General features: G+C 49.9%; 1 protein-coding gene and 1 long non-coding RNA gene across 9 annotated transcripts in view; one reads left to right on the top strand and one right to left on the bottom strand.

Annotated features, from left to right (window-relative positions):
• Positions 1-775: 775 nt before the first annotated feature.
• The window catches only part of IKZF4 (IKAROS family zinc finger 4), a 32,324-nt gene continuing 16,089 nt past the window's right edge, over positions 776-17,010 (bottom strand). For 3 of the 8 annotated variants that reach the window (XM_070494944.1, XM_070494943.1, XM_070494945.1), the window contains 8 exons: positions 13,866-14,015; positions 11,995-12,088; positions 10,632-10,736; positions 9,369-9,629; positions 8,535-8,702; positions 5,808-5,957; positions 5,199-5,330; positions 776-4,577 (listed from right to left, as the gene is read on the bottom strand). In XM_070494944.1, the coding sequence (XP_070351045.1) occupies positions 3,817-4,577; positions 5,199-5,330; positions 5,808-5,957; positions 8,535-8,702; positions 9,369-9,629; positions 10,632-10,736; positions 11,995-12,088; positions 13,866-13,952 (1,758 nt within the window). In that variant the 5' untranslated portion in view covers positions 13,953-14,015 and the 3' untranslated portion in view covers positions 776-3,816. Of the gene's footprint in view, positions 4,578-5,198; positions 5,331-5,807; positions 5,958-8,534; positions 8,703-9,368; positions 9,630-10,631; positions 10,737-11,994; positions 12,089-13,865; positions 14,222-17,010 lie in introns of those variants that run through there. The other 5 variants (XM_044755863.2, XM_070494947.1, XM_044755861.2 and 2 more) reach the window with 3 other exon arrangements.
• LOC123279837 (uncharacterized) lies at positions 5,980-16,149 on the top strand. Its single transcript, XR_006518145.2, has 3 exons — positions 5,980-6,842; positions 7,378-7,550; positions 15,199-16,149. It is a non-coding gene; the product is annotated as an uncharacterized lncRNA (long non-coding RNA).

Here is a 17,010-nt window from a genome sequence, read left to right as displayed (position 1 = left end):
GAAACAGAAGGTAGACATTCCCGTATGCAATGGCAGTGAGGTAGATAGGAGAGAACAGAGTAAAGTTTAGAGTAAAGGGGACAAAAATAGTTAATGTTGAAGATAGAATCAACTTAATGTTCCTATCTTGGCTTTTCTTGGATTTTTGTAGCTTGGGGCTTTCACTGGCTGCATTCCTTGGCATAAAGGGATGTGCACAGACTTTGGAGTCACACATCCCTGGGTTCAAATTTGGCTTCTGTTACTTATTAGCTGATCGGTCTTGGACAAGTTATTTTATTCTCTCCTTGGGCTTTTATTTCTTCACTAGTAATGGTGATCATTCCTTGGTAGGTTGTTTCTACAATTAAATAAATACTTGGCACATGCTTGGCCTTTATGAGATGCTCAAGAAGTGGTAGACCCTATTATGATCATGATTCATGTTATTGTAACTTGTTATCTCCCTGGGTATATAATGTGTTTTGCACATTGTACGGAGTAGGTACTTAGAAAAGTTTGATGAAGCCCTGCTTTGGATGGATAGGCAACTTGGACTTTCTCTTCTATCTCGAAGGCACTCTTGGTAGGAAAATCTCCTCCACTTCCCATTCCAGGTTGAAAAGTCTTCTGTTCTTCTATAGCAACAACTTGAGCATTCTTGCTTGGTTTTCTCTGAATCTTAGACTTGTTCACCTTCAAAATGTTTAGCAGTTGGTATAATATGCTGCAAGGAGGCCCCCCTCCCTCCCAGCAGAAAGGCAAGGCAAAGGAAGTCTGCAAAAACAACCAGGGGTGTTAAATTACTCATGTTTATTTATAACAGACCTTCAGCCAGTACAGTACAAAACTTACAGTAGTATATCTCCGTTACACAAATATTTACTTACAATATATTACATATACAAAATGCTTTGCAATAAGTCTCAAAAGCTAGTTTAACTCCCCTTGAGAAAGGAGAAAAACTCTTTAAAAAAAAGGAGGAGGGGGAAAACAGCGGGAGAGGAAGAGGTGAAGGGGTGGGTCCAAGGAGACACCAAGCATAGGCTACAAATGAAACCCTGGGAGAGAGAGAAGAGAGGTGGTATTGCACTTGCTTCTGTGGGGTTTTTTCTTTTTGTTCTTCGTAACTTCTGATTAAAAATATATATAATATATATATATTATGTACACAAGGAAAGAAGCTGCCAGAAGTATTACAAAATCCCATCCGCAGCTTACACACTGACACGAAAAGACAAAAGTCTGGAAAAATGTCTATTTAGAAATTTTTTTGTGTGGTGTTGATTTTGAATATCAATATAAAAGGAAAACACCTCTTATCTCCATGTGGGTTTCAGTGTATTTTTTTTTCCTTTTTCTTTACTTTTTTTTTTTTTTTTTTTTATGCAAAAGGAGCTGGGAGAGAGCATGAGGATGTTTTGAGATTCCAGAGCTGGAAGGCTCTGGAAGGCAGGATTTTGTACCTTAGACCCTGGTTAAAGTGCAGTGATGGTCTGGAGAGAGACAGAGTGCTCTTCTCTCCCCTCCTTAGCACCTGGTCTTGCCCTTCCAGTCTCTGCTCTCATGGGCTCAGAGTACAGCCTCAGAGCATAGTCCTTCATGTTTCAGGAGGTTACAGGTGCCAAAACAGACTAGGGGAGGGGAGGGGGCACCCTAAGGCTCTGATTCCCTAGAAGGGACCAGTCCTTATGAGGTGTCACCAAATACACAGCAGACATAGAAGAGGTGGTAGGGGCAGGTCTAACAGGAAGGGGCCCAATAACCAGAACAGTTGAGGAGAACCCCAGATATTTATCTCAGCTCTGCTGCCATCCTGAAACAAGGAGTCATTTCCCTGGGGTGCTGTTCAGAAGACTCTCCCCTTCTCTAGAGACCACTCTCCTTCCAGCTAACTCCCCCATACTCTGCCCCTGGCAGCATCTGTTTATTGCTACATTGTCAAGAAGAAACAATCAACCCAAAACGCCCCTCCCTGACAATCTGGTTCTCTTGGGGAGACCATGTAATGGAGGAGAAAAAGGAGGAAGAAGAGAGAGATTTTCTGGGTCCTCCTTCCCATATGAGGATAAGGTAGACTCTTCTTAGAACCCTTAAGGGCCCAATCCCAGGGTTTGTTCCTTAGCCAACCCTTTACCATCCCCCTAAATTATCCCTGATAGGGAGTGAGAAAAGTAGGAGGCAAAAGAGCCAATAAGGAAAGGACATGTGGAAAGAAAGATGGAGGGGAAGAGAAAAGGAGAGAGAGAGAAGGACCAAGTGTTACAACTTGTGAGGTGTTGTGTTTGGTTTTTACTTTCTTTTTCTTTAAATATAGAAAAACAGCCTTTGGTTTGAATCTCAAGGAAGCAGAGAATGGGATGGTTGTGGCCTACGGCCTGGAACTCTTGTAGAAAGAGACCACCACTTGCAGTGGAGCTGTATCTCCTCCTGCCCCCTTCTCACTAACTAGGTCACCCAAACAGCCAGGGGTCTCTGCAGTAGCCAGGAGGAGAGTGCCCCCTCCTGCCCTATATCTGGGAGCTAAGTCTAGAAGGGAGCAGGTAAGGATGACCCCCAGCTCAGTTGTACCCATCCCATTCTTGCTGGGACAAGAGTGGAATGGCATGAGGGGCACATGCCCTTGCTCATCCTGGGATAATTTTTGGTTATACTGAAAATTAGAAGAGAGAAAAGAGACACCCTTTTCTCCCTGCCACTGATCCTAAGAACAGGGCCTAGGAGCCCGGGAATGAGAGGCTGAATCCTGCTGGGAGTGAAGAAGAAGGCAGCATGACTGAGGGGTTGAGATGCCCCCGTCATCAGGCAGCAACCCACTAGTTTCTCATAGGACAGGGACGGCAGGAGCCCCTGAGAGCCTAGGAAGGTCACTAGAGGGAAGAAGTTTGAGAGGTGGAGGAGAAAGAGAAGAATTCTGACCCACCCCCTTCCCATGCCCTGGTTCCCAGTTAGGCACCTGTGGCTCCCAATGTGTCTGAGACAGAGGACTGCAGACCTAGCCTTGGCCCCTGAGAATATAAAACTGGGGCACTCTAAGGAGAGAAGAACCACCACTGAGTAGACTGGCGGGTTGAAGAGAGTAGAGCAGTGTTGGGGGTTGTGAGAGGAGGGAAGAGATATATCACATCCTAGAGGGTGATCCCGAATGTGGGCTTTGGGGAGCTCATATTCCCAGGGGGACGTCAAGAGGACCCTGAGTCCCACGGGACCTGGGGACAATTTCTTCAGCCCCTCCTACTTCCGAATGAGGAAATTCTTAATTCATTCAAGAATAGTGCAAGCTGCCTAAAGTGAGAGGGCACAAGAGGTATGGAGTACCAGGTTGAAGGGTCCCAGAGAGACTTAATGCCACAGAGCTAAGGGAGGGCCAGAGGGAGCTATTGGCATCAAAACTGAAGAATTAGATAATGCGAAAGGTGAGGCCTTAAAGCAAGAAGCTCAAAGTCTCTTAGCACTAAGAGGAGCTTCCTACCCCTGGGGCTGTGGGAGAAAGCTGGATCAGAGAGAGAAAACTTAGGTCTTAAGTGGAAGGGGACTGTGGGCAGGAGGGTGGGGGAGCGGCAAGTGACTGATATAAGTTAAAAAAAAGCAAAAGAAAAATCAACTAATTATATTAATAAATAACTCAGTGAGTATGCCAGGATGAGAGGAGAAGAGAAAAAAGAGAAACAAGCAAAAGACCTGTTTCATCACAATGCTTAAATCAGTCAGGGAAGAGGAGGGGAACAGGGGAGGAGGGGCAGGGTCAAGTGTGAAGTCAGGTAGCCAGTGGTAGGGACAGGCTAGACTCCTATAGGAAAGGCAGGGGGTGGAGGGCTGGGGGAGGGCTGTCAGTTGCTAGCCCACCTTGTGCTCCCCCCGGACAATGTGGGAAGAGAACTCGTACCGGTCCTGGCTGTGGTAGCCACAGATGTTGCACTCGAAAGGGTCTCTGAAGCCATGGCAGCCCATGTGGATAGTGAACATGACATGGTCCAGGAAGAGGATGCGGCAGTGCTCACACTTGAAGGCCTTCACGGGCTCACCGCTCTCGCCCACCACCCGAAGCACTTCCTTGGAGGGGCCTGGGGTGCCCCGCAGTAACCCCTCTTGTGGCTTGGGGTCCTCTTTGGCGTAGGCAGGACTGGGCCGGCCCACCACAATGGTGGGAGGAGGCTGGGGTGGGGGACCCTGAGGGAGGGATACTACCCCCCCAACCCGATCTTCGTGGTTGCTCTCTGTATCTGTGGAATCCTGGCAGCCATTGCTGGGGGATGCCCCAGGGTCAGTCAGGGGGCCTCGGGCCCGGTAGAGGAGGGGACCTCCATCAGCCAGGTCCTCAGGTCCCTCACCTGCTTCTCGGGACCCTGGAAGCTCTAGTCGACCAGGGAGGGGCTGCATCTGGGTGTAGACAGAGCTGATGACAGGCGTGAGTTCTGAGATGCAATTGGTAGGTGGAAGGCGGAGGGGACGTAGATGCTCTGCCCCCACAAAGGCCAGAGAACCTCCAAAGCCAGGCTCTAGGCCATGGTGTGCCACCAACTCCACATCCTTCTCATAGCCGCCCGAGTTCACATCATAGGGGAGGTCCGAGAGGCTGAAGCGCATCTGCTTCTCGCCTGTGGGGAAGAGGCTCTCAGCAGGGCTGGCTGGGAGAATTCCTAAGCTCCTCCAGGATTACTTCTTTGTTTTCTTACCCATGGGGATAGCTGTAACATTATTTGCCACTCCTCATTTACTTCCCGGGAGGTCAGGTCCTCTCTGGGGCCACTCCCCAACTCTAGGCTGTAATCTTAGAGAAGGACTCACTCCCAGCCCACTGATCTTTAATACTTCCTTCATTACTCTCTGTGAAGCTCCAGGTCCTTGGAGAGCTAATGACCAGGGCCAGGTGCGGGACCCCATACTCACCTCCTCCCTCTGACTCTAAGGGCCCTTCTCTCAGCCCCCATAGACTCAAGTCCTCGATAATCTCAAAAACTGGGAGAGCCTGCGCCCCCTGACCCCCTTCTCTTATAACCACCACAAGAGCCCTCAGCACGACCCCTCTCCACCCTTTTGAGGTACGTTCTCCCTCTTCACTCCCCTCCTGTTCTGGGGTTAGATGCTGAGCACAGAGACCACCAGCCTGCTTTCCTTCAATCAAACCTCCAGACCCAGTGGGTCTAATGGCTACTGGAGCTCAGATTTAGATGAGCTGTGGCTTGAAGCTGATGTCTCTTCCTCAACTGTACTCTTACCTACAAACTTCTGAGGGGTGGAACGCTTGCGTTTGGTGAGGCTGTTGGCCAGACGATCAATGAAAGTTGGCCGCTCAGAAGATGAGTGCAGCATGGAGTCTGGCACCATCTCCAGGTCACGTATCTCATCACCTAGTGGGAGGGAGGTAGGGACAGGTAGTAGCAGCTGAGTGGGGGTAGCACTGGCCCAGTGGCTTTCGCCTGGAGAAAACCAGCAGGTCAGTAGCCACGGAAGGTCACTCCTGGCGCCTGGGAAATGGTTCTGCTTACTTCCCCCCGTCTAGAGCTCATCGCAGCAACATTTCAGATAATTCAGAGACAATTACATACATGTGACCCTTGATGTCATGTTTCCTTGTGTTCTCTCTCCCATTAGACTGAGGAAATAGACCAAATCCTCCCCTACCTCTGGATTTCCCTGTAGCACCTACTATAGGGCTCTGCACTACCTGGAGTGCTTGGCAGATCTGTGAGATAACTGTCCCTTTTCCATAGACCTCATCCCTTTGTGGGGTGCTGTGGGGGGGATTCCAGGTGCTGGAATCACCCTGTCCTGCACTCCCTCCGGCCCTGCCCTCAACTCCCCCATAGTCCTGCCCACAGCCCCACCTGGTTGGCCAGCCAGAGCTTGGGCTTCAGTGCTGAGACTCTGTAGGTAGTTGTGGCACCGCTCCTTGTGCTCCTCCAGGGTACTCTGCTGTTTGTAGCTGCGGCCGCAGTAGTTACACTTGTAGGGCTTGCCCACCGTGGGAGAGGAAACTGTGGAAGGGAGAGCAGAGAAATAACACGAGTTACTTCTCCCGTGTCCTGGTTCCACAAAATCATCTAGGAGCAAAGGTACACTGCCATGAGGAGGAAGGGATGTTGCTCAGGTGAATTCTTCTGCTTGTTTTCCCTTCTCCAACATCAGCTGCAAGCATGGATGGACGACCAAACCTTGGGGAAGAGGGACAATACGCAGCTGTGGGAGGAAGAGGGGGACCCAGGGCACACAGCTTTGGTCTGTGGCGGGGGGACCTCAAGATGGCCAGATTGCTGCTCAAAGGAAGGGAGGACCCAGGGACTTTGCAGGGGCACATCCCTGGCAGGCAGGCTGGCCCCACCCCAGGATCTCAGAGTCTGGGGCCCAGACTGTGGTTTAACCTTTCCATGTGGCAGGCGGGTGTAAGTGCTGTTTATCAGACAAGGGGATTTTTTTGCTTACGAACTATCTGCTTCGGTTTGAGGGAAATTGGTGGGCTGGGGTGACAGAAATGACAGCCCTTAGATCTGCCAATGTGGGGAGGGGCAGATTTCACTGACTTTTACTTGTACTCTTAGCTCCATCCCTAGCCTGGTTTTACTGCTTAGTTTTCTTTCCGACTCTCTACACTGAGATAACAAGAGAGCCCCAGAAAAACCATCACTGAGAGAGAAATTCTCAGAAGAGAAAAATAATAAAAGAACAGAGAGGAAAAGAAAGGAGAAGAGTAAAAGGAAGAGAACACCAACTTTGGGTTTTGTTTTTTTAATAAAGAATAGGTTATGAAGATTTTGTTTCTACTGAAGAAAAAATGTTGGGAAAAGTGAGATTGACTCTTCCTTTAAAGACAACTTTTGAGAGATGCTGTTTGTGAGAGGAGAGAAAAAAGTGAGAGAAACAAGGTATGGTGTATTTTATTTTATGTATCTTGCTACTACCAAGCAGGAGGCAGGAGACGGTGTCTCCAGGAGGCTGGTAATTATTAACCGCTCCCCTCCCCCCGACTTGCTTAAACTGGGGCCTGACTCAGTCAATCCACTGCCATTTTGCTCTTGCTCTGGAAACCCTAGTATTTGGGGGATGATAAGAATGCCATGGTCCCCATCCACTCAAGACTTTTGGGGAAATGGTTTAACATCTGGATAGGAAGCCCCTTTTTTCTTATAGTGTGGGTTGTATTAGAAAGCATCTCATAGAGTTGGGACCAGACAGTATAACTGTGTCTGCTTCTGTCCCCAGTAATCTCCTACAGAACAACAACATCCCAAATCCACCCAGCTGGCCTAGCTGCGAAGGGGCCAAGCCATCCTTGTTGCAAACCAGCAGGGGGAGTCGCCCTTTTCTGAGGAAAAGGGCGACTCTGGCCCTTGATGGGGTTCCAGAGAGGCTGCAGAAAAGCTCTGTGACCTGAAAACCCCCCCTTTTTTTTTCCTTCAGAGCTTCAGTTTCCCTGTCAGCAAAATGGGACTAATAACATCTACCTTGGAAGTGTTATGAGGATCGCATGAGGAGACATAAGTGAAATGCTTTGTAGAATGTAAAGCATGAATCAACGATCATCACTCTCCCTGTTTCTCCACATAGATAGAGACAAAGGTCCCAGGTCCAAGGTGAGAGAACCTAGAACGAGGCAGGTGGCTAGAAAAAGTGGAGGGTGGTGAGGTGACTGCTCTGTGCCTTTAAATCCTGGCCCAGGAGTTTAGGAAAAGAGAAAAATAGCAAGGAAAGTTTCCAAGGACAGACCCTACTAATTCTTTCCCCTCTGCCCTTCTTCCTGCCTGTTCCCAATCTTGAGCTCCCTCCTTCCTGCCAGCTCAGCTCCTGGCCTCTTCCCAAGTCCAAGTCAAAAGCTTAAAACTTCGTAAAATGCTTTAAAAATGCTATCTGTCCAGCTGATTCAGATGTTGATTCAAACAGCCTTGGCTGGGCTAGAAAACCGGGTTAGTCCAGTTCCCTGGCATTATGCCAAACACTGACCTCAAGGAACCCTCTGGACTTGCTTTTGCCTCTGGAAAGGTGACAACTTCTTGGAATTGGGAACAGAAATGGGATACTCTTTTCCTAGGCTTCCTTTCCTCCAATTTGGGAAGCCCATGGATGGTTTCAGGAACCAGGAGGAAGTAAAGGAGAGGACAGAAGAGTGGTTGGCAGAGACCTCTGATATTTCTGGGGGAGGTGAAGATGGTGACATGTGTGGGGCCTGGGGCAGATGGAGTGGGAGGAGGGGTTTCCCTGGCGCTCAGAAGTGGGGGATGATGGGGCACAGATGGTTCTGGAATCAGCATGAACTTTAAAAAACAAAGTCAGGGAGGGTAACTGTTAAGGAGCCAAGAACATCGCCATGCTCCTTTTGCTCCATGTCAGAGAGTGTGGCAGGCATACAATACCCCATCAAAGAGTCCCCCAGATTCCCTGTGGGGCCCTGCTGCCCAGAGCGGCTGTTGGAGAGGCAGGGCCCTATCCGTTCTGTGAGTGCTTGGCCCTCCTCAGTGACGAACACCGTCACTCCCCCAATACAAGAGAAGTTGCTGAGCCTTATTTACTGGGTGTACTAGGCTCCCGCTTCCCCTTCTCCCACTGGACAGGTCACTGACCCGAGTGTGTGCGGAGGTGGCCAGTGAGTGCGTCACGCCGGCGGCAGGCATAGTTGCAGAAGGGACATTTGAAGGGCTTCTCCCCAGAGTGCAGCTTGATGTGGCGCAGCAGGTTCCCCTTCTGGGTGAAGGAGGCACCACACTGGTTGCAGTGGAAGGGTCTTTCACCTGCAAGTGAAAGAGCAGATCCCAGAGGGCCGGGCGTGAGGAACACTGAGGCTGAACATAGCCCCCCACCCTCTGCCCCACACTGCCTGAAGGAAGGTGCTCAGAACACGTTTCTGAGAGGCAGGGCTGTGCTGCACACACAAATCTCGCTTTATAAATATCCCTTGGGAACAGTCTTACCCTGGGAAGGTGTAGATTAGAGGTGTGTGGCAGGAAGAAGGGCATCAGTCCTGGAACACTGGGCCAAAAGACTGTTATCAAAAACCAAGCCCCATGGGGCCCACTCTGCCCCAGGAGCTCAAAGCCCAAGGAAGAGGCCTCTGTTTTTTTGTATTTTTTTTTTATCGTGAGATGGGATAAAAACATCCTGTCCTACCCCTGTTGAACTATTGGGTCCTTCTTAGGCTAAAGACCTTCCCTTCCCGCACCTCCTGAGAAAAATATCAGCTTTTCTTTATAACAACACCTGAGGAAGGTGCCAGGGAAGTAGAGGTGTTGGGGGAATCTAAATTCCACAACCCCCTCCTTTTTTTCCCTCAGCTAGAAAATGTGCTGGGAGAGACCTTCCCTCTCTGAGACTACCCTACTCTAGGCAAGGCCTCCAAGCACTGCCCCTGCCTCTCCAGACCACCCTGGGAACTCCTCGCAGACCCCTGGCTCACTCACCTGTGTGGCTGCGTTTGTGCACCATGAGCACGTTGGGTCCGATACAGACCATGCCGCAGACATCACACTTGAGCTTGCCATTGGGCAGCCGGATACCACCAGGGGAGTGAGGCTCTGGCCCACTCCCGTCACAGTAGCCCAGGGGCTCTGACAATGAGTCTTCCACGATCACACTATCATCCTTTTCCAGGAGCCGCTCATCTGGCCCCAGCAGTCTGCTCGACTCCTCATCGCTGTACATCTCCACCTTGATGGAGCTGGCTGGAGGGCGGGATGGTGTTTAGGATAGAGCCAGGCAAAGGGGGGAAGCTGCCCCCAGGCCAGAATGGCACTCCTGAAGTCCAAAAGGCTGTCTCCAAGCCCTGAGACATTCAGGCTTTAAAAGAGGCCAACATTCTAGGCATTGTGTGTGGTGATATCAGGGTCCTGCTGAGACCTGAAACAACCTTTTCCCCCATCCCACTGACCAGGCAAACAGGCTTCAAGAGAAAAAAAGTTGGGGTACATAGGATGTCTTCTGTCCATAGAGAGAGGAAGAGGCTAAGGGGAGCCTTGTTCTCCACTCTCTTGTCATTAAGAAAGACGTCTGGCTTGGCCCTGGGCAGGAAGCCAGCAAGTAACAGTGGCGGGAAAATGGTCCTAGGAAGACCGAAGAGACAGAGGGCTAAAGAGAGAGGAAAACTGGAAGACAGACATGGCTCATCTTATCCTCCCACCCAAAAGATGAACCCCTCTACTCCCCTCCATAAAAATCTGGAGACGGGGATGGAGGAGGGAGGAGCCATTGAGGAGAAAGCCCTGGCTCTAGCTCTGACCTACATTCCTGGCTATTCCAACCATTTAGAGAATGTCACAGATCTAGGGCCAGCTGAGGAGGGGCAGTCATGGGGACCTTGTCTGGGCAGGAGAATGGGGGGTGGTGGTGATGAGGAGATCTTTCCCCTCTCTATTTCGTATCTAACTCCAGCTTATGACCATTTCTATCTGCTTGCTACTCCAACTCCAGAATTTCTCCTTTGGGGCCTTTACCTTAATCCCACCCATGCCTCTTTTAATTCCACCCTGATCTGGCAGTGACTGTTCACTCTCCTTTCAGAAATCTGGAAATCCCTAGACACTGAGCTCCTTAGCGCTTTTAGAGACTCCGAGCAGGAAATCAGAGGGAGGCAGTGATGGGGAAATGGCTGCCAATGGGAGGTAAATCAAGAGCCAAACACAAATGGGGGTGCCTAGCGCCAGGGAAGGGTAGGAGGTTGCACTTACCACTGAGTGAGCGGCTGGGAGAAGAGTGCTGGCTGTTGGGGGTGCTCACCGAGGGCCCCACTGGGGCCCCGAGGAACTCCTTCTCCAAGGATGAGTCCCCGCTACCTTAGAGGAGAGAACAAGAGGGCAGGTGAAGCTGCAGCTGGAGCCATTTGCTGTCCATTGCCTAAAATTTTTAAAATTCAGTAAGGTTTCACAGCATTTCTCTTGTAGTCACGTACAAGGCAGTGTTGTGTGCTTGGCACCATACCTGTGCCCTCGCCAGCCTGGGTGCCCGGTGCTGACTTCTGCGAGCTCAGTGGCTGCGCCTTGCCCACCCTACCTTTATCTAGGCCTGAGGGGAAGAGCATCACTGCCTGACGTCCACAGGAAGCAGGGCTGGGGCTGGGCGGGCCAGGGTGGAGAGGAAAATGGGGGCCTCAGGAGGGAGGCGGTTCAGGACAGACGTTCTTCCCTACTGTTCCTCTCCGGAGCCCCCAACACCAGGTTCGGGATCTGCAGGAAGGGCAGCTGGAATTGTCCCTGAATCTAATGATAATAATAGTAATCATAAGGATAGCAGCTAACATTAATTGAGTGCTTACTATGTGCCAGGCATTGTTCTATGCACCTTAAATGAATTGTCTCACTTAATCTTCACAACAACCCTATGAAGTAAGTGCCAATATTATCTTAATTTTGCAGATGAGGAAACCGAGACACAAAAGAGGCTATGTTACTTGTCAAAGGTCACGCAGCTGGTAGTGGTGGAACTGGGATCTGATGACAAACAGTAATTGCCCATGTCCTTAACCACCAATAACACAGCCGATTGGGAGTCACTGCTTCAGTAGGGGAGAGCTGGGTCCGTTAGACTGTCTAAAATCAGCAAAAATTTGACTACTCTAGAAAGCTTCCTATCTGATACAATTCCAGTCACATATTTACTACCTGATGTTCCCTTGACAATAAAATAATAGTTTATTCTCAATATATTCATTTTAACTTGTTACAAATTGCTTTGCAAAAATGCTTTCGAGAGCTTCATGTTTTTAAAAATCAGATAACACTCCTGAAGATATGAATCACATCTTTAAAAAAAAAAATCCCTCCTCCCCACAATCTTCTATGCGAAATATAGGTGAAAGAACACACATGTAGATAAACACACACACAGACACATATCTAGACACACATAAAGAGAACACACCTACTAAGATAAACATACCCACAGCCTTCTACGTTATCTGCTAACATGAACATGCATGGATGTGTGCACACAGGCCTAAATATGGAAGAGACAGAGAGAGACAAACCCTAAAATTCATCCCTAAAGTCCACCTATTAGTACTTTACCCAATTTCCCAGCTATGTACATACTTACTTTCACAAAATAAAGATTCCATTATAAAATGGTTGGAGTCTTGGGCCTGAGGCAAGAAATCCGGAACACACCCTCCTGAGGGATCCCTCTCCAGCTTTGGTCAGTGGGAAGAAAACAACCACTCAGGACTTTGGGACCATTTCCCATTCATATCCTCGCCTAAAAGTCCCATTTCCCCCATTCTATCCCATCAAAGCCTGATTTTTCTATAGAAAAAGCCTTACAGCTTGAAACTGAGTTCCCCAGCTGGGGCTCTTTAGATGAGCCATAGTTATCTAAAAAAGTTGCCCCAAATCAGAACCACACACAGTATCATGAAGTGAGCATCTCAGAGTTGTGGGTTGAGACTTGTAAACTCAGACCCAGTTTTTAAACAGGTCCTTTCAACTAAGTGTAGGGTTTACTAAGGTTAGAAGGGCTGAAAGGGTATCTTCTGTTTCCTTTTCAAATGTGAGTGCTGACTTGCCCTAAATCACTTGATGTTAGTAATGGGGGAAGAACAGGGCTCTAGGCCCTGATGCTGAGTCCTTGACCCTAAAAGGATGAGTGAGCTTGCTGGAAATTCATTGCTAGTCCCAACCTATTTAGGCTGAGGCTGCCTCTTGGGGCCAGGAGCTTGATATATGGGGAAAAATATCCTTAAAGGGATATTTAGGGACATTAAGGGGAAAACATCCTTTGTGGCTCTCCCTATAGAAGCCCGGGAACAGGAGGAAGAGCAGGTGCCTCCACAGTCACACCAGTAGTTCAAGAGGCTCTTTGATGCCATTGCCCTCCCCAGGATAAAGGTGAGAGGGAAAACAGGCTCATGTCTACTTTTATGGGGCTAATACATAAAAATGAATCCATTTCAGGGGTCAGAAAGTCTTTATGGGGCCCCACGGACTATGAGTTCTAGCCCGAGGGTGAAGGGGACTGGAGCCAGATTTAGGAAGTTCAGCAGTTCCTCTCTCAGCACCAGAAACCCCAGTGAGGGAATTTCAAATGCCTGGGACTCCCAAGAAATCCCAGACTGTCAAAGCCAAGAATTATGGCTGCTCTCAGGTCTCAGAGAAATTTTCTTGGTCAAAGTCATCATAGATTGGCTGAACCCCCAGAGGGCAAAGCCAAATCATGAGGTTCATATCAGAGGAACTAGGAGGTGGGTAAAGGGCAAAAAGCAGGAGGGAGAGAAAGGAACCAGGGCAACGTCCCACAGGCTCAATGTTTCACATATTGGAGACCAGCCCTCCGCTCCTGCCACCCGTCTGCGATCCCTTCAGAGTGGCTACCTCCAGGGAATAGCCATGAGGTCAGGGAACCTCCACACTTCTCTGCAAGGAACCTCATCCTCACTGCTTCCCCTTTCTTGACCATGGGCTCCAGGGTGGCAGGATGCTAGCCTGCTAGCAGGGAATAGTGGGTACAGGAGCAAAGAAAGACGCCCATCCCCAGCTCTATTGTGGGGAGGAGGCTGAGGCCCCTCAGATCTCTGCTCCAGGCTGAGGCATCTGCTGCCAAGGCTCCTCTTTACCTCGATTCTCTCTATTACCCATTCCCACCCAGGCCTGTCTCGGCATTTCACCCCGGGCAGCTCTACATCTGTCCCCAAGGCCTAATCAAGATGTCACCACAAGCTCCCACTGTCCAAGTCGCAGTCTTTGCTTAGCAACACCAAACACCCTTTCCCATCCTCCACAAGTGTAAGGAGGAACGCCCCCTCCCCCGCTATACACACACACACACACACACACACACACACGCACACACACGCACGCACACACAGCCCCATCCTCTCCCTCTCCTCAGGCTCCAGAGTTGTTACTGAATTGGCTCCCTAGCCCCAGCACCCCCCGTCCCCCCTCCACTAGCCACCTTCTGCCTGAACTTACATTATCCTTCCCTTGCCGGTGAGACCCTGGGGTGCGAACGCGGCCGCCGCCTTGGAAACGGCGAGGGAGTGCGGGTGGTGTGTGCATGTCTGCGTCTCGGTGGCAGGCAGGGGTGAGCCCAGCCACTCACCTTCCAGGAAGCGTGGATTCCTGGAAGTGAGGGGAACCGCCGTCATTTCGCAGGCAGCGGCAGCGGCACGGTGAGCAGGGGCCCAAGGCTGCAGCCAGCAAGAAGAGCTCAGCCCAGGGTGTATGTGTGTGAGTGAGTGTGTGTGTGTGTGTGTGTGTGTGTGTGTGAGAGAGAGAGAGAGAGAGAGTGTGAGTGTGTGTGTGTGTGTGTATGTGAGAGAGCAAGCAAGCAAGAGAGCACACGCTTCAATGTGTTTGGGGTGGGGGCTGGAGGGAATGTCTATGTGTGTCTGTTGGGGGGGATGCTAGGCTACAGCATCCCTTCCCAAGCCAGTGAAGGGGTGGGGTGGGGGTGTGCACAGGGAGGGGAGGCAGATGCCGTTGCCCTCGTGCCCAGCAGACAAAGAAGAACTGCACAACAAATGCCTGAGAGAGGCAAGAGTGTGTGCAAGAGAGAGAGAGAGAGATGGATGGGCCCTAGGGGTGGGAGGCAGAAAGGGGGGCCCCCAGGGAAGGTCCAATCCTCTGCCAGCTGGGGAAGCCAAGGCCCCAGAGGTCATGGGGCCCAGGACACCGGGCAGCTTCAAGGCTCTCAGATCAGCAGAAGGCCCCTCCCCCACCAAACTCAGGCACTCTCATTCCCTCCTTTCCCTCCTCCTACAGGAGGGCGGTTGCTCTCTAGATCTGGGGACTGACAGCCCCCTCCTTCCCGGCAGGGAGAAGGCCCAGCACGGTCTGGTCTCAGGCTAGTGTTGCTCCATGGCCCTGAGCCCTTTCAGATCCCAGGCGAAATACTGGTATAATCTCCCCACTTCCCCTCCCCTCCTGTGCCCCTGGGGCCCAGCAGCCGACAGCCCTGGATGAATCCGCCTTCTATCAAGAAAGGCCTCCGCTCCCTTCCCTTCCAGAGGAGCTGCTCACTGATGTGCTGACCTACTTTGGAGACTAGATTTTCTGATTCCAAGAATTTGGGGGTGGGAGGGCCGTGAAACTTTGAGCTGCCTACCCCTGGATCCCTTTCTTCTGAGGTTCCCTTAAACATTTCATAGTCCCAGAAAACCTGGGACAAGCACTGCTCAGTCAATTAATTGCAGGAGCTGAGTTTGAGCAACTCAGTTTCCCTTGAAAGACAGGGAATGGGGGTGGGGGGATAATCCGTGTGGTAAATTAATGGACTCCTTCTTCTCTTCCTTCTCTCCCCCAGGAGGAAATGATCTATACCTTTTACAAAGAGATACAAGGAGAAAAGATGGACTTTCGGAATCAGGTTCCGTGAGGTGGGAAAATCTCTTTGAAGAACAGGAGAGATGCCACCTTCATCAAGTAGCCAGGGGAGGGAAGGCCACCTGGGGTAGAGGCAAAGAGCTGTGATGACCTTGAAGGGGCTGGTGTGCTTTAGGAGGGGCGTACACTGCAGCCTTTCCCACTGCTTCCGTATCAGCCCAGAAGAGATGGGTCAGGGACGAGCTCTCAGACACCCCTCAAGTGGCCTGTCTCAGCCACGCTCTGCCCTGCAGGGCTGCTTGTCAGAGCTAATGTTAGCCCTCCTTTGGCTTTCCCTTTTCCCTCTCTAAGGCAGCTGCTGACATCTAGAGTTCTCAAAACACAGATGAGGAGTTTCTGGCTTCCACTTTCATTCAAAAACCATCCTGTACAGAGGCCTCCTCTTATCTAGGAAATGCCAACCTCCTGAAAGCAGAGAAAGCTTGGTTTCATAGCACAGTGAAGCAAACACCCTTAGAAGTTTTCCTCTGATACCCAACATTCTCCAGAGACAGCAATGAAAAGCGCTCCGTGGGCTATCTCCCCAGCCACCTTCCTAGTGTCTCATTTGCCTACCTTAGGGCAGGGGCTGGTTTTTATCCATCTGAGTGTTCTCCAGCACTAAAGCAGGGTCCTGAGTGTATGTGTTGCTCAGTAGTGGTTTTCTGAATAGGCTTAACTGAATGGGAGGTAGGAGGATTGGCTGGTTCTTCAGAAGGGCCACAACTTTAGTTCCAATAAAAAGTCTTTCAATTGAATTAGTCCCCTTGATCCCTGTCACTCTGTCCAGCATGTGGCAGGTATCGAATGCCTCTACCCATTCCAACTCCTTCCCTCCTTAAATGAGAAAGGGGTTGGAGTCAACGTCGTACCTTATCTTCCCCAGGTGTTGACAATGTGTGTCTGACCCATCTTGCTATCTCCCTTAGGCATGCCCATAATTCCTCCATTGGTCCCACTTTAGGGTTAAAAAAAAAAAGCTATAGGTCATTTCTACAGTGGTGCTTTGATTTCTGATGAGGATACTCATCATGTCAAAACCCAGTTCTGGCTTCCCTCACCTCTTATAATAATTTCCTGCCCTGACATTCTAATGTCCCCCCAAAATGATTCCTTCCATCTTAAAGAAAAACTCTTTCTTAGGCCCTTTCCTACACCTCAGAGGGAGCCAGATAAAGTTCCTCTTTTCTTTTCACCTTGTTAAACTTGGAGAGGATCCTGATTACTTTCATATCTCTAAAAGCCATTCATATTATAAGTGATGATCTCTTCTGTCTCAGTAAGAGTATTTGGCAGATATGAAAAGCTACAATATGTTATGATCGTGGAAAAGGATTGGGGGAAAGGAGAATTAGGCTCTAGACTCTATATCTCTACTTCAAAGTCTGTAAATTGTTGGTCCACTAGTTGAATTCAGCACATAGATAAGTCTGGCTTGCCCCATGGAACATTTTAAAAAATATTGAGTCGTTATTTTAAAATGGAGACATTTCATATGAAATCTGGATTTTTGAGTTATCTTAAAATATTGGAAGTTTTGGCCACACTGGATATACATTCCCACATGGCAGTGACTGGTGGACACTGAAAAGCTGCTGCTTCTTGAAGTAGGACATGTGTTCTCCAGTTCATGACAGTCCCCACTGTCCCCTTTCTCATCATCCTGACCCAGTTCACTTATTTACATACCTACCTGGCCCCTGCAGGCCTCTGAGGTTTGAAACCCTGCTCCACTCTCTACCTGGCTGGGACA

Source organism: Equus asinus, chromosome 22, assembly GCF_041296235.1.
Source record: "Equus asinus isolate D_3611 breed Donkey chromosome 22, EquAss-T2T_v2, whole genome shotgun sequence".
Classification (NCBI taxonomy): Eukaryota; Metazoa; Chordata; class Mammalia; order Perissodactyla; family Equidae; genus Equus; species Equus asinus.
Note: the sequence above shows the minus strand (reverse complement) of the source record. Positions and strands in the feature narration are given on the sequence as shown.